The sequence below is a fragment of the Ixodes scapularis genome, unplaced genomic scaffold (genome assembly GCF_016920785.2).
Source record: "Ixodes scapularis isolate PalLabHiFi unplaced genomic scaffold, ASM1692078v2 PGA_scaffold8__174_contigs__length_109621045, whole genome shotgun sequence".
Taxonomy (NCBI): domain Eukaryota; kingdom Metazoa; phylum Arthropoda; class Arachnida; order Ixodida; family Ixodidae; genus Ixodes; species Ixodes scapularis.
In genome coordinates this window covers 34,144,127-34,160,352 of record NW_024609883.1, presented here as the reverse complement: position 1 = coordinate 34,160,352, position 16,226 = coordinate 34,144,127, and the positions used below count along the sequence as shown (strand labels likewise).

The following is a 16,226-nucleotide window of genomic DNA, read 5'->3' as shown; positions in this document are numbered from 1 at the left end:
AAATGTGTGCAGATCTAAAGGGTTTCAGAGCTGCCCAAGAGATGGCTCCAGTGCGCCGTCTTCTTGTCGTAAGCGATTGCGAGCAGTTCCTATGCAGTTGATCGCACTCAAATGCAGATTTGTCGACCAGCCAATAAAGGAAACACTAAACCTATAAAAAAAAATGTTTTTTTTTTTCTACCTGGTTAGGGCAAGCATGTCTCAGAACAAATGTGTGTCGAAAAAAAATGGCACAATGTTTATGTTACAATGTGAATTTTTTGATATGAGGGCGAAACCGAAATTACCCCTGTGGGATGATAATGATAGCGTTTGTACCCAACTAGTGTGCAATCTCAGTTCGCTGGACCTCAGAGTGTGCACTCATCATCCCACTGGAGTACTCTTTTTGTTTCGCCTGCAAATCGAAAAATTCGGATTGTAACATAAATATTGGGCACAATGTTCTTTCTTTATATTTTTGTTTTACCCAAGTAGTCCCTAGGTTCAGTATTTTTTTTTAAGAGACTGCGAAACGGTCTTTCTTCACTTCGCCTAACCAGGTTTTGAAATGCACGCTTCACGTTCGTAAAACAGAGAAGAGGAATCGGCTTTTGCTGACATGTGCCACATTCTTTTTATTTTATACACAAGTTTATTTATGTGACTGATATTCCTCTTCCTCCTCTCTTCCCCTTAATGAAACAAATCAGGGAAGGATTATAGGGTTGCAGAGAATATGTTTAGTAGGCTTTTAGGAGGTTCGTAAGCCTTGAAGGTAGCTAATTGGGTTTTAAAAAAAATGCTGCTATTGGCTGCTTTAACAGTCCACAACTTACTTTTGCGTGCACCCTGTTTGCAACTAAAAGGACAAAAGAAAGATGCATTTTCAATGAGAAAAGGAGGGATGGGAAGAGGCTGGGCTAGTCTCTGCCATATCAATCATCTGCATTTAAAAGATCTCGGTGACGCATACATGCACTATGTAAAGGAACAATGTTATATAAGAGGAAAAAAATGGAAATGAATGCTAAAATATTGATAGTATATTGACAAAATAACTGTTGTATACAGAATAAAACAACACCTAAAATGTTTGTACTAGAATTGTAAAATGCAATAGCAAATAGTTGGGGACCTGTGCAAAAAATATGGCACAATCTCTGGGTCAGAATTCAATTAACTCTCTCCTTGCCAGGGGAAAATGCCTGCTTTGCATTGCTTTTTGTTACAATCTTTTTGCGAAAAAACTATTAAATTTACAAATGATGCCTTACAGAAAAATGAAGTAAATAAATGGGCTTTTGAACTATGGAAATATCAAAGCAGAGATTTGAATTTTAATGCAATATTTATATCGTCAAACACAACTGTTTTCCAAGTATTGGTTCAAACTAGATAAAGGTATGGCTATATCTTTAGAAAAAAAAAGCAGCAAAAAAGAAATGAAAATTTACAAAATGTTTTCTATTTTTACGACAAAAAAGCAAAAACAAGAGTTCTAGCGCAAAAAGATTTTCATTTTCCAAACCTCAAGTGAACCGTCATGACGGGCATGCCGTTGGGCTAATCAGTTCCACAATGTGGTGAAGCACAGGTTGTCAGAATTGGAACATGATCTGGCTTCATCATCAGACCCCCTTTTGCTATTCAAGTCCGAAAAAAATAGGCAGAGGATTTCCAAGGACTGCGTCGTTTGCGAGTGTGTGCCAGACCCGTGAAAGCAGCCGTGGCCGTCACAAACGGCGACGTGTCATTAGGGTTACACTCAGCTTAAAAATCACTGTCGTTTGGAAAGGGGAAGAGAAACACAGAAAACAAAACTGCACTTTTCAAACTACCCACGAGATGGCACAGCAAACTCAAGAACTTTTCGGGAGTTTTGAAATGGGTCTCCACGCCTGCCGGTCACGAAAGAGTTAAGCGAGCTATTCCGATTCGCTACTGTCAATGGCAGGTTGGAGCTAAGAAGTGAGATAGATGAAGTGATTGGGCAGCAAATAGAAAGCTAGGTTGACCAGACCCCCCCCCCCCTGCTATCGGTGTTGGTGCACTAAGCAGGGCTGCGGCTGGCTCACGACTGGTCCTTGCTGACCAGCTGCTTATGTGCCGCACCGCAGCTAAGAGCGTGATGAGGCTAGTACACTGCATTAAATTGCCCACCTACAGCCTGTAGCCAGTGTCGTCGCATCTTAAAAGGAAAATCTCTCGCAGTATGAACAATCCTAACTTCCTGTTCCCTGTTTTTTTTTTTAACACTGTGCCCTAAGAGTTTTGCCTAGACATCTTAAAACCTCTTGAGCTTTCTTGAAAAAGGACAGGTTTTTTTAGATATCCAGTCTAGTTTTACTTGAGTAGATACTTCGCAAGTTTTATGTCTAAGAATCATACTAATTTTACCGAAAAGGAAGGTTGCATAATCCAGGACGAAACGTTCACACCGTTACTGCTTTGAGAAAAACGAACACTCGTGTTAACAGAACAAACAATGTGTGGTCAAAACAGGCATCTATCGAATTAGCTTTAAAATCAAACTTGCGTTCCTGTCGTTTGACACTTTAGCTTTTGCTACGAAAGGACTGCCCTAACTAACTTTCTTGTTCGCAACAACAGGTCTCTTCGATCCTTAAGAACTCATGAAAATCTAGGCCTCTGACAAAGGCGCTTAGCAGGTATCTTGTCGAGTGTTTACTTTCAGTGACGAACCGACTTTGGTCTTCCCTTTAGCCCTGGAGCGGAAGATATCGATGCGAGCAACGAAGGAAGAGCTCATACAGCGGGGGGTGCTGCTCTCTGACCGGGAACTCGGCAGTCCCAGTCAGAAAGGTGAGCTGGGACGGCCGGTCTGGCCGGGGCCACCGAGTAAGCTAGGTTCCAGGGTACCACAACTTTTGCCGTCTTGCTACTCGAAATTGTCGTCGCCGTCATATCCAAAACTTTGTCCCAAATTGCACGAGACGGTCTTCCATCCTCCGGATGTGTCGGAACAGTCCGCAACAGAGTAGAACAGTGTTGCCCGAGCTCCCTAGTCTAAAACTCTGGAAGTCTCATCTTCAAATCGTAACAATCGCCAATTAAGCCTGCTCTGCGCCAAGAGTGTTGATACCCTAAGTGTCACTTATTCGGTGGCTCGAGGTCCGTTCGTAGCCCCGCTGGGGCCTGGAGCGCGGTTGCATGTTGTTTGCATGTAACCGGGTGTTTTTGTGCCTCTCTAGGACCCTGTCTTTCGAGGTGGCTTGAATGTTTGGTGAAGGTGTCTGTCTGCCTGGACTAATACAAGTAACCCGCGAAGTCCGGCTGGCCAATCCACTATACTCCGTTCCACCTTACGATTGATCGCGGAGGTTGTCGTAAGTTGAAGCGGAGTGTGCACACCTGCTTTGGATCCCGTGAGGCTGGTAGCATTAGGCAGATGTGCTGCCAGGTTAAAGGCTGGCCTGCAGTTTGGAAGAGGTGGGAGGAGGTGTTCCTCTCGTCCCTTTTAAACTGCAGCTGCGACATAAGCCTTTTCTGTCCGCTGTGTGCCTTCCCATCGCCCAAAGCTTGTGCAAGGTCGGTTTATTCTCGTCTGCCGTCGACGAGCATAAGCAGAGAGAGGCGAAAAACATTCGGCCTCACTGCGAAATGTTTAGCAGGTTGAGACATACCAAAAATTCAGGAGAAGGGACTTTTTTTCTTACAAACATATCTTAGCGTTGTGTTGCTTCTAATTTGGGCAACTCGATTTGCAGCCATTCGGTCCGCCAGAACACTTGGAAAAATGTTGCGACAGCTCAGAAGAGAACAAAAGATGTAGCCTGGGCGTTTGCCAGCACGAGTGCTGCGGAACGCTTGAGCAAGCTGCGCCATGAACTCTGAAGTTGGGCGTAGATTCACGACTGGCAAAATAAATAAACTCTCGGGTTTTTTGTTTTTTTTCTTATAATTCTTGAGGGATAGAACTTTTGTTCATTCTATCTTTTACTTGTGAGTTACTTGTCGCAAATCTAATGGGCACAGCTAATTAAAATATTCTATGCTACCGTGAAAAGATTCGAAACATAAAAAAACAGACAAAATCACCGTACCATTGTTTCTGCAGTGTGTTTTGCTGCGTCCTGACCCACTACGTCTCATTATCACACAGACGTTCGTCTTTCTCAAATGTGCCTCCATCTCGTTCATGAAGAATTAGACCGCATGGTTCTCGTCAATCCACGTTTTCACGTGGCCGCCCAGTTTCGGGCAGACGTCCCAGGTCAAAGACGAAAACTAAATGCCAGGCACATTCAACAAAATTAGAGTGGAGAGGTGTCTGCAAACCCCCACTCTCTTTAAATACTAGCGGGGGCTAGCAACCCCGACACGGTGCGTGGAACGCAACAGCCCCCGCATTCTCCCTAATGTCTCCCCTAAAGACGAGCATCTGGGGCCACTGGCTCGCCCCCCTTTCCCTCTTTCGTGCTGCCCACTACCCACCCCGACCATCTCTCTCAACTCCCCTCCTAAGCACCCTCATTCCACAAATGAACCTGCCTCCCCCCCTTCTCTCACCCTCCCCCACTCTCCTAGTTACCTTGACTCACTGGGCTATTTTTGGGGGGGAGTGGGCCGGCCCCTCTCTCTCTCTCTCTCTACGCTCCTCTCATTCCGACCGCGGTTGGCGACGGGAGGCTGCAGATTCCGACGACGACGTGTCTCCTTTCCAGTTTCTGAGGTCCGTCCTGTCGGCTGTTTTCCTCGCGTGCGTTCTTTGTGCTTTACGCTTAATTTGCTCTGTTGTGGTAATGGTGGGTGCATCTTGACCGGCCGCTGGGTGGCAGTTCTCTCTCAGCGCTGCTTTGGACCCGTGTGCTTTGAAGCATCCATCGCGCCTCTCCAACAGTTGGGTAGGGTCGAGGCATTTTTTTTTGTGTGTGTGTGTGTGCGCGCATTGCTGCTATTGAAAGTGAGGACTACGAGACGTTTGTGGCGTCGTTGCCAGGTTTTCCTTTTTTTCTTTCTTCTCTACTTTTCTTCTCTCGTGCTCTGGCGCGCTTTGCTGCTTTTCCTCTGCTCTTCCTCTTGACGCCTTCCTTTTTCTGGTGACTTGTCACTTGCGTAAGTACCCTTGGGTCGCAGTATTGGGACATTCCTTGTAGCTCAAGTGGGGTTAGGCTTAGCGGGATGTTCCGGTTTTTTCTGGAAGTAGCGGGTACACCCTCTTGAGTAACACATTGTTTTTCTTAGTGATCCTCAACCGCTCATTATCCAATTGTTGAAAATCTGGGTTACGTACCGTTCTACCGCAATCTACGAAGTTGGAAAATATTTTTGAGATGTGGAGAGCGATGATGTCGTCCTCTTTGCGAACATTCCGACTCAAGCTTTCATTCATTGCTTCGAAACGCTTTGTTCTTCTCTTATTTAAAACTTCTCCCTAAGCCTTTTACTTTCCACTTCGAAACTGTTTTTCTGTCCCTTCGACTCTGCCTTCTCCGCCTTTTGCTCCGCATTCCGTACGGAATGCTGCCTTCTCTCGATTTCCTCTGTTCTCAGTTAGACTACTACCAAGCCCATCGGTTGTATCCTTAGCATCTCTCGTCTACCCCCGAAGACCTACGTTCCGTGCTTGAAGGTTTCTCAAAGTCGCCTCGCACCTTTTTTTCCCCCGGTGTGTTGCATGTGGTTTGTCGCGGCATGATTGCAGACGGCTCCCCCTCCCACCATCCCCAAGCCAACGGAGTCCTTCCCACCGGCGGGGGGTCAGACAATAGTGGGTCCGTGATATCCTCGCCCAAAAACGACAGCGCGGGCACAGAGACGGGTTCCACAGCAGGTATGTGTCTGTACATAAACGGGCAGTGTCTGCTGCTTTGTGCGATCCACATGTGTATATATGTGAAGGGCGTACCGAATGTGAGGAGATTGCGTCAGGCCCATGTGATGACGGAGACTATACTCGATAGACGGACGGCGTTTTTGGCGGTTGTTTAATCTACGCTCCGTTTCACCTTACGGCGGACCGCGGCAGACTCCAGGAACGATCTCAGCCAATCCAGCGCTGCAAACGTATCACAAGACTACTTGCCAAGTAGTCACGCAATCTCCGCTCGTCCCGGAGATTGCGTGACTTTCGGACGACATCGGACTGGCTCCGACGGCTCGTAGCGTCCTCTGCGGTCCGTCCTAAGCTTTATACGGAGCACGGTAAACATCAGCCAGTGACAAAAATTCGACATCACCCCAAATAAAGAAAGCAGTAATGGCAGCACTCTTTGCTGTTTTGTACAGTTTACGCAACTTCCTTTACTAGGTAACATTGCGAAAGTGTGATCTACGATGTCCAATGGAAGTATGCTTCCTGTTGCAACCGATGTGCTCTGTCTCATGGTTTAATTTCACTCTTGCGTCGCTCGGCGATTCGCTTATGCCGATGGTCACCAGTGTTTACGCCCAGTTTGTAGTCCCGACCAATGTGCAGGTACCGTGTGTTGTTGACCTTGTCTTGGCACTGGGACGTGATTGCAGGTTCTAAAGCCTGAGTGCTGTGTCTTTAAGATCTGCGTAAAACTGTGCTCCCTCCTTGCATGTGTGAGTGTTAAAGCACCGGTGTTCCATGGTTGAGTTGGTTATGTGTCCTTGTGGTGTAGCGAGTACCGAGTCCCAAATGACCTCGGTTTTTCAAGCACGATGATGATTGCTGGTATGCTTCTGGACATGAAGATTTGATACCTTGTGCCAGCATGCTTTTTTTAGTCATACACCTTTTTGCTCCCAGGGCAAGTTTGCTCGATGGAATTATTTGCTGATCCTCTTGTAGACGTGGGACGCTTGCAGTGAAATTGCGACTCGAGTGGGCATTATCTCATTGACAGTATCATGTTTTTTTCACGCTAGTCTATCCTATTTTTTAGAAACGTTGTTTGTGTTGTTTGCTGCTTTCCCTCCCGTTAAAATCTGGAAAAAAAATGTAATGTTTTGGTTCATGTAGCTGTACAGAATGCAGAAATAGTGGTGGCTAAAAGCCACACAAATCCTAGGTAGGGGCTTAGTTTCACTTAAATTGGTGCGTTGATAGGTCCTTGTTATTGGTTACAATAGTTTTTTCTGCAAGTAGGGTTTTGTGTCTCATAGTTGCAACACAAAATAGAGACAGGAGATTACCTTACCGGCTAGGGATACAACATCTGGCACTAGTTTAATAAAGTTTTTGAGCTCTTCTTCGTTGATCCCCCTGAAGAGTTGGTAGATTTAGTAAACATTTATGCTTGGGTTACATTGGGGGATGTTTATGAATAGTGGGTCACCTTTCCAGACATCACGTGTGTTCACCTTTTAGTGAAAAGAGTAGGCATGTTCTGATACTTTGTCTTATGTTTGTATTATCTTATCTCTCACTTAGACATATTTTCTTCGAGCTGTTAGCATGAAGTGTGCAAATGTCCTGTAAAAAGCCTGTTACGTCTGTGTTTCTAATGAATTCTAAATTGGGAAAGAGTATCCTTAGCTTTTCGCAATTGGCTTTGAACCTGCTCCCTTCAGTTCTGACTTCTGCACACGTGTGTGCACGCTTGTCTCCGCCATCCAGTTCATCACACATTTGCTTTGAGCACATGTTTTCAGCTTTTTGCTTGCACACTGAAGAATATGTCTACACTTGGCGACAACTTTTCTTGGCAATGCAGTGGAGGGTACAGCTGCGCGTTCCCTCTCCCATTTTGAGTGCTGAATAAAGCTGTGTGGAAGCTCTCCTCCTCTCCACTGCATTGCCAAGAAAAGTTGTCGCTGTGTGTAGTAGGGAAATTCCAAAACATTGAAACAGGAATGTTCAGTTACTACCTGCCCATCATTTGTGCATCATTGGAATGCCTCCACAAGTTATCAAGCATCTCGCAACCCACTCTTGAGAGGTAAATGGCATGCAAGGGTGAAAGGTTTCAGCAAGGTCAGGAGGTTAGCAAAGTAAGGAAGAAATAGAGCCTAGCTGCCAAGTGGTTTGAGGGTTCAAAACCAACACCCTAAAGCCTGACTGATGTAAGCTGATACAATGAATGTAAGAAAGTTCATTCATAGTGTATACTATTGATAATCAGAGATAATCAGAACCTGAATTATGGTCTAGCTCAAGTTTGGCATGCAGATTATGCCTCTGTAGTACTACAGCTTGTTTGTATTAGATATGGAAGTTTTAATGCCCAAAGTTAAGTTTGCTGTTACCAACTCGGTTGTTTTTGTCCATGTTGTTTAGAAGGAAGTTGACCATAGAAAAAGCATATTGTTCTCAAGAAATAACTTTAAAAAAGAAAAGGTTTGAAGTACATGTATCACTTTGCTTCACCTTTTCACTAATATTCATTTTCTTCTTTATAGGGCAACTTTTTTTATGGAAATGTAACAAATTTGTGGCATGATGTTCGAGTTGCAGAGACACTCTTCTTGCAATTGAAATTCTTTCTGCCATTGCTGAAACCAAAAAAAGAAAAGCCTTTTCCGAGGCAATCTTTCGCTCAGCCCGCTTGCGTGACTGTTGCCTGGTTGCATCGTCTGTTTGTTTGTTTGCTGTGTTCTGCATTTGCTCACTGCTGACACCAGCGTTTGCTTCCTTCCCTCCCTCCCTGCCTGTCTCTTTCTCTCTTGCTTCCTCCTCTCCTCTCCGGTCTACTCCACGCACTCCCCACCAGCGGCACCCCCGATCCTCCTGGACATGAGCTCGCTCCACGTGGCGGAGTACACCCCGGGCAGCGGAGGAGGAGGAGGAGGTGTAGAGCGGGGGGAGGGAGGGGTGCCCGGCCCCCCCCTCTCCGTGGGGGCCCCAACCGGGCTGGAGATGCTGACCCTTTCCGCGCTGCCAGAGCCTCCTATAGCAGTGAGCGAGATCGGGCCCATCCCGCCCCCGCCCATGTTCTCCAATCCCTCGCCCACGCTGGGCCTGCGTTTCGCCGAAGGTCAGTGGACTCGCCCCCTCCGCGTAGTCTGTCGTCGGGCAAAGGGGCGCCTATATTCACTGTATAATCTACTGCCGCGATTACGCCCTCCAGAGCCGCCGTCACCCTGCTCGCATGTTGTACAAGAGACTTTGCTGAATACACGACAGAAATGCCTGCGGACACGTTTTCATACGTACGTATGCTTCAAGCGTGTGTTGAGAGTTTTTCCACAACCACCACGAGGAAGAAACGCATCTCGGGCGGTGCCTGCAGGCCGTCTTTGTACAACTTGTCGGTAGTGTGACCGCGGCCCGAAGAAGGAAGCACAGTAGCGCAATGGTCGGACTGGCCGTCGTCGGCCGGATTTTTTGGAGCGGTCGATGCCGACGCGGCACTCGAAGTGCATCTTCGGCCGGCACGTCTAGCGGGCTGTCCGACGTTGCGGACGTTGCGTACCCTGCCGTTGGTCGTAAAAAGTCCCAACGAAAAAGAGAGCAGCGGCGTGGCATCCGTTACTCGCGGCCGCCTAAAACCACATCGATCGCTGCTGCTGCGAGACTTTTGGGATCGCGGCAGGCTACAGCGTGCCGGGCACCACGCCGCCCCGACATGTACTTGCGGCATGCACCCCCATTTCTGCCCGATGGACAATTCGTTGCCACTCTGGGACCGCTTCCTTCTTGTCCGCGGGACGGGACGCTACACACGTCGGCCGAAGACGCGTTCCGTGCATCACAGTGGCGGCGCCTTCTTACCCGTGACCTTCGCCCGCAAAGCGGGTATCAGAATTTTCGGAGGACTCTGCGCTCGCTGCATGGTTTCCTCCCACACGAGATCGTTTCGGTGTCGGGGCGTGCTGCAGACAAGTTTACTAGGTCTTGTACAGCATTAGGAGAATTTTTTTTACTGAAAGTGAGTAAGCGTAAGGGCTGGTCACAGGGATGAAGGTTTCACTCTTTGTGTGACTGTGACCTTCAGCATGTCTGGGCATTCGATGCCCACCGTGCCACTCGCAGAAAAAACGACGTTCGGATTGTTTTGAATGGGAAACGAGACTTTTGCCTTTATTTGAAGCTGAAAGAAATATGGGCACTTTATAAAGTGTGTTTATAATGCTAGAGGCAGTTTTTATGTATACATTGTGTGGCATTGGGCGAAATAGTTCTTTCTCGCTTGCACGTTTTGAGAGCATTTGGAACACCCTTAGCATTTGCTGCTTGTCGCCCAGAGAAGGCACTCGGGTTCGCACCGTTCTGCACCTTTTGGTAGCGTGTGCAGTGGCTCTACTATAAATGCATTGTCACCAAAACAGGAGGCTATGGGACAGTTCATTTCAGCATGCTTTGTCCCGGGTTTGCTGTGTGTGTGGGAATAATACATTGAGCATTCTTTCTAAGGGCCTCAACATCTATCTCCACGAATTGCGGGCGTAGTTGGCCTTTGCGATTTACGAAAGGACCGTAGACGGCAGGCAAACAACAAGGTGGAGGAAACATTCTCGCATGAAAATGCTACCTGCGGTGCAGTGCAGTACAAACTTAATTTTTCGGGACCAACCCCTTCTGAATTTTGGCCAAGATCTTTGCATAGTGCATAATGATTGGCTATAGCTGTTCTGGGAAGGCAAACGTGCGGGGTTTGTTACGTAAGGGCGTAAACCTTTTTAAGTGTGCTTCCTGGTGGATTGTCGTAGTATGTGTTCTGGGACAATCCACCACTCATCACTTATGTTCATGCTTTGTGATTCACTCTTCAGCATTGTGTTGGCAAATGCAGCTACATATCTCACTAACTGCGAAGCGATAATGAGGTACTTGGGTCTTGCCACACCCTCAGTTTCTTGAGCTCTGGGTGCTGCTGTGTTTTGGGACACTGCTAGGAACATGTATGTTCTGGGACGCTTACTTTATTAATTACAGCTGTGATTTGGGAGACTGCGTTCCAAACAGATTTTCTTGGGTGTGTTCTTAAAGACTTGAGTTCTGGGTCACTTTACTTAAACATCTCGTTCTAGGCAATCGTAGACGACGGTTCATTTCAGAACACTTGATATCCTGGAAGTTTGGTAGAAACTTCTATTTATAGTTTAGCATGTCGGAGAGAGCTTTTAATGGATGTTTTGGAGGCGACTATACTAAGTTGCAGCTCAAGAAGGTAGGGCGAGGGAAAGGAAGACTGGAGAGGAAGAAGCAGACGGAAATCTAGAGAGAAGGGTGAACCTCCTCCGCTTACCAGTGTTCAGTCTGCTTCCTCTTCTCTGGCCTTCTTTTCCTTGCCCTACCTTCTTGAGTTGTAATGGTCTATAGCTTTGTTGGGACATTAAACCAACCGAACAATTCTGGTGCGTTTAGGATCAAAGGGGGTTTGTCGAGGGGCTGTTTCGTAGGCAGCTTGACAAATTTGTTGTCAACATTTTTCTTTTTCAAGGGTACCACGAAACTTTATTTTGCTCTATCTTACGATGGACTGCAAAAAACGCTATGACCCGTTGAAGCCATTTTAATGCCGCCCGAGTGTCGCATGACCTCTAGGAAATCGCGTACCGCTGCCGATTCGCCGTTTCCCACGTGGTCCATCAAGAACCCGAGTCCAGCCTGGTTCTTTCACGGGAGCGGGATTCCGCTCCCAGTTTATTGGTACAATAAAACACAACGCTACAAAGCACTCAATCTAAACTACAAATACAAGCTACATTACACAAATATTTACAAACGCAGGTTAAGCCAAAAGCTAAACACAAAGAAGGCCCCCAGGCCTCATGTCCCGCGATATCCTAGATCCGGACGCCATCCACCTGCCTGCGTCTCGGTCTCCTCCGAAGTTCTAAGGGGCCTCTCGCTCCCTGCCCTACCGAGTATCTCTCGATCGATAGGCGAGAAGGTTTTTCCTCGCTCGCCACGGGGTGCCTGCAGCGCCCTCCAGTGGCTAGGAGAGAAAGCGGCGCGTCGGGAGCTGAATTCGAGATTCCGATCGACCCCGCGGCGACACGACCATGTGATTGTGTCTGAGGCAAGGCAGCTACATAGCTGCCTGGCGGCCAAGATTGGCAGAATGGTTTGATGGGCGCCCTTGTGAATGCACGGTGCGCCATAGACCTTCGAGAACAGCACAGGCACGTGCGGGCCGCGTTCCACATGGTTTTTTCATAGCACTGGGATGGCTCAACATTCGCTGCAGTCGGAACAGACTAGCATTGTTTTTTTCTTTTTATTGGTTCTCTTTGTTTTGAATGCCCCATACTACCAATCTTCACTAAAGAATTGTAAAAAAAAAAACAACTAAATATGCATGAAGATAGTTGCTGAATATGTTTATTGTGCAGGACAGTGCCCTCCGAAAATGGCAGCAGCGCTAAGCAAGGCCGGGGGAGAGAGCTTACTAGAAAGAAGGTCCACGTGTTGCACGGCAGCCAAAACCTTGGCCCCACTTTCACGCAGTTGCCTCGAGCCTGAACCTGCGGTTTGCTGCGATGGCGGAGCGCAACCGGCAGCTTGCCTCGCAGCAAGCCGCCACAGAGCAGCAGCTGCAGTCTCCGCTGCAGCAGCAGCAACAGCACCACCACCAGCTGCAGCAACATCAGCACTCGCAGCAGTCTCAGCAGCAGGCACCCCAGTTCCGCCTACCCCCTCTTCAGCACCATCACCACCACCACCATCATCACCCACCGCACTACTCGGAAGAGAACGGTGCGGAAGACGACGACGATGACGACGCGGCGACGGCCACGATGGCGGACCGCCTGCAGCCGGCAGACGAGGACGGGAGCGGGGACGTTGGGGACGGGGCCACGCTGGTGGAGGAGATCCCGGCCAAGGAGCCCCCCCAGAGCTCGGCGTTGCCGCGCAAGAGTGCCCTCAAGAAGCAGCAGCAGGCAAACGGGGTGGGCCCCCCTCACGCGACACAGCAGCAGCTCTCGGCGGCCAGGCACGGGTGAGTGACACCGCTCTGTGTCGTGTCCGTCGGTTTCTTGGCCCCCATCCGGAATGTTTGGGACATCTTTCGCATGATTTTGGTGTTGCGTACGCTAGAACTTCCTTTCACTTTGTGACACAGTGGGTGCCACGAACCATTTTAGCCAAGCCAGCGCTGTGGACGTCTTGCATGGCTGCGTTTCCCATAGAGAATATTAAGACATAAATGAGCCCATTAACCCAGTCCATTCCCAAACCACGAGGGCCGTTCAAGGTTGACCAGGGTCTTTTGTTTGTGACAAATTGCTGAAGAAGTGTAGCACTGTGAAACTTACGGAGCACATTGACATAATCCTTGTCGAAATTTGGCGCCCGGAATGACATACTTAACGTATGCGCAGCAGTTCCAGCTATCGTGATGGCAAGCAGTGTATCGGCAGCTATGGAGCAGCTGTACAAGTTCAAATATCTGCCAAAGGAAAAAAAAAAAAAAGGGCACATCTCCACGTGGTGAATGATGTTGATTGGGGCGAAGCTCTGGTGGTGCTGATGATGCTGATTTTATGGTTCATAGGTAGTGCTGATAAGGCTGATTTTTTTATTGCCCATAGGTAGTGCTAAGTTCCAGGTTGCGTTTCGACTTCATTATTACTGCTTTATGGTTGGTGAAATGCACAGCCAGTAGTTCTTCTAGCAGATCAGCTTGGATCCGCTAGAAGCCGTGGGAACGCATCTCCACCGCTTAAGGGGGGACATAGGCCTAAGCTTCAAAATATTTTGAAAAAAATTCATATTTCAATTTTGAGATTTTCGGTTTTAGAAACTGATTATACACCCTTACACTAAATTTCCTAACTACGCGCCAAATAGTCCCGTTGATATAAAACATTTTCAACACATTGTGAGGCAGTAACAATGTAAAGGGGTTCAATGTTTGAATGCATTTTTCTCAGTTCCACTTTTTGCTGCTAATTTTATACCAAGGAATCTTTTGTTAGAAGGTAAAAATATTCTGATATCACAATCAAGATGTTTCTGAACTGAAATTTACTGGGGAATCAGGCTATCTACTTTATGTTGTTTTGCATTAAAGTCCTCATTGAAAAAACTATGTCTTCAAAAATGGACATAGGACAGATATGCATCTCATGTTTTGAGGTAATCACTCTTCCTAAAATATTTACATTTCAGTTATAAAGACTAGATAGCCCAAAGTTCCATATCCCCCACTTTATACTCAAGCAGTTAAAATGGTGCCTAATAGCTTCATTTGCATATCATAGATTTCTTAACGAAGACACATCTTCTTGTGCAGGTATGTAAAGTTGTCCTAGAGAGCTGAAAGTTTGCACCATACACCTACATCTGAAGTTAACTCTCCCCTGCAAATTTTATTCTGATTCCTTGAGTAGTTCAGAAGTTGAACCTCTAGCCAGTGTCCCCCCTTAAGTCAACGGTCCATGTCAGAAAGAATATGTGGTATGGATCGCGGTTATATACGCAGTTGAGCATTTCACCGCAGCGCCCTCTCGTCTATAAACATTGAGCCGATGCATGCAAAGGTTAACGCGATTATATATGCATTTGACCGCAGCACGCTCTGCTGTAAAGACGTTGAGCGGCTACATGCAACGTTGGAGTCTAGCATAGTGATTAAGACGTCTGCCTCGTAAGCAAGCGGTCCTGAGTTCGAAACCCTGTGCGGGCATACATTGTTTTGTTTTTAAAGTAGGCCGATCCCGGAGGCAGTGCAATTGATATGAGCACGGACGCCGGATGGACGAGGCTAGACCCTTAAGGAGCTTCGCCCTTAAAAGTCAAATCGGCTGAAATTTTGAGAAGATTGCAAGCACAGTATAGGGAACAAACATTGTCACGGACGAGAGGGTATGAGTAATGTCAACGGTTTGGCAAAGGACGACAGAAGGTGATAGATGAATCGCACGAACTCATTAGTCCGACTGCAATCGCGCAGCCCAGTCTTTTTTACGCCAGAGGAAATGGGGAGCTGCCAAAAGAATGGCAGCAATACGTGGATGCATGCGGGGAATACTACAAAACATTGGCGTATTTCCTTGCTTGTTGGGTTTTTAGTTTCCTCTGTAGGAATAAATATTCCAGTCAACCTTGACCGACCCTTGTGGCTGTCCGCAGTCCGTTCTGCAAGTTTCTACATTGACGGAGCGGGATCGTTTGGGGAACGGTGGGTCCCTGAAAATTTTGTCGATACGTTGGGGTGTCTATTAGACCATTTGCTAAAATTTCGGAGTACCAAAGAGGTTGCTGGGAAAACGTAGGCACAAGTGATGCGTGTGCTCAGCTCCCCTATATGAAAGATTCAAAGTAATTAACCAAAATAAGGTGTACAGAAACATTGTGCAAAGTGTCACTTGTTCTAGATTTTTGCTTTCGAACAATTACTGCTGCAGATGCCAGTATGTGCAGCGTGTGTATCTATGTTTCCGGCATTGTCTTCGATGCTCGGGTAATTTGACAGAAGCGGTCTATCAATGGGACCTATATCAGCAAGGCACGAAAATACTGCACTGTCCTTAGCATTTCAAGCAATAAAGAAAGCACTTGCGTCGGGGTCGTCGATAGCCCATTCAAACGAAAACAGTTGTTTCGAATGAAGCAAAAAACGCGTAGCAAATTGCCAGGCAATTGTGTTACACGTGAAACATGCGGTATTACACTCTCGGCGCTCTTTATCGGTGAGCTTGGTGACTGGCTTAGCGCATGGCATGTGCACTGTATAGCAATTCCTGGAATGGAGACACCGGTGCTAACCCGGGTTCCAGACACGTGCGACAGGGTGTCAAGTTGCTATCTGCCGGACGCAGGGTTGAAGTTCCCAGGGGCTTTCCCACCAAACGGCACGTTAGCTCGCGGCGATGTGTCGCGACACTGCTGGAAAGACACTCGCTTAATAATCTAAATAGTTAGGGTTCTGTTCCCCTGGCGCAAACGCTCTTTCTACTGCGATGGCCTCTTGACCCCCTCCCCCTTTCAAAACTAATCGGTGTGGAGCTTTGAGGCCATACTTTTGTCCAGGCTTCACCTCTCAGACGTGAAAACAGCGCAAAAATTTGTCAAAGGACGAGTGAAAAGAAGTGCATGGACAAAGCGGTGACTATCAACTAACGTTTAATTTTCAAGTGAACCAGAAGATAAACACAGGGAGCATAGAAAAGAACCAGTCAAGACACAAAAGTACAACCGGACCGACAAGATTTCTACTACATCACCCTCACACGTGCCTGCCATTCTCCTTGATAAAAAGGACTTCATCATCCCCCAAGTGCACTGACAGTGCACTCAGACATTGCCCTTCCCCTTTTGATAAATGAAAAAATGCCTCTTCAATCCCTCTGGCGGTCTTACTTTTATTACGCTCCAAGATCGTCAAGATCAATGACTTGACGATCTTGGCGCTAAAAAAAAAGTA

General features: G+C 47.3%; 1 protein-coding gene across 8 annotated transcripts in view; it reads left to right on the top strand.

The window, feature by feature from the left end:
* The window catches only part of LOC8036928 (phosphatase and actin regulator 1), a 103,567-nt gene that overhangs the window by 58,027 nt on the left and 29,314 nt on the right, over positions 1-16,226 (top strand). For 5 of the 8 annotated variants that reach the window (XM_029981704.3, XM_029981727.4, XM_029981735.4 and 2 more), the window contains 4 exons: positions 2,707-2,805; positions 5,648-5,776; positions 8,622-8,885; positions 12,305-12,797. In XM_029981704.3, coding sequence (XP_029837564.2) covers positions 2,707-2,805; positions 5,648-5,776; positions 8,622-8,885; positions 12,305-12,797 — 985 coding nt within the window. The remainder of the gene's footprint in view (positions 1-2,706; positions 2,806-5,647; positions 5,777-8,621; positions 8,886-12,304; positions 12,798-16,226) is intronic. The other 3 variants (XM_029981733.4, XM_040502626.2, XM_040214961.3) reach the window with 2 other exon arrangements.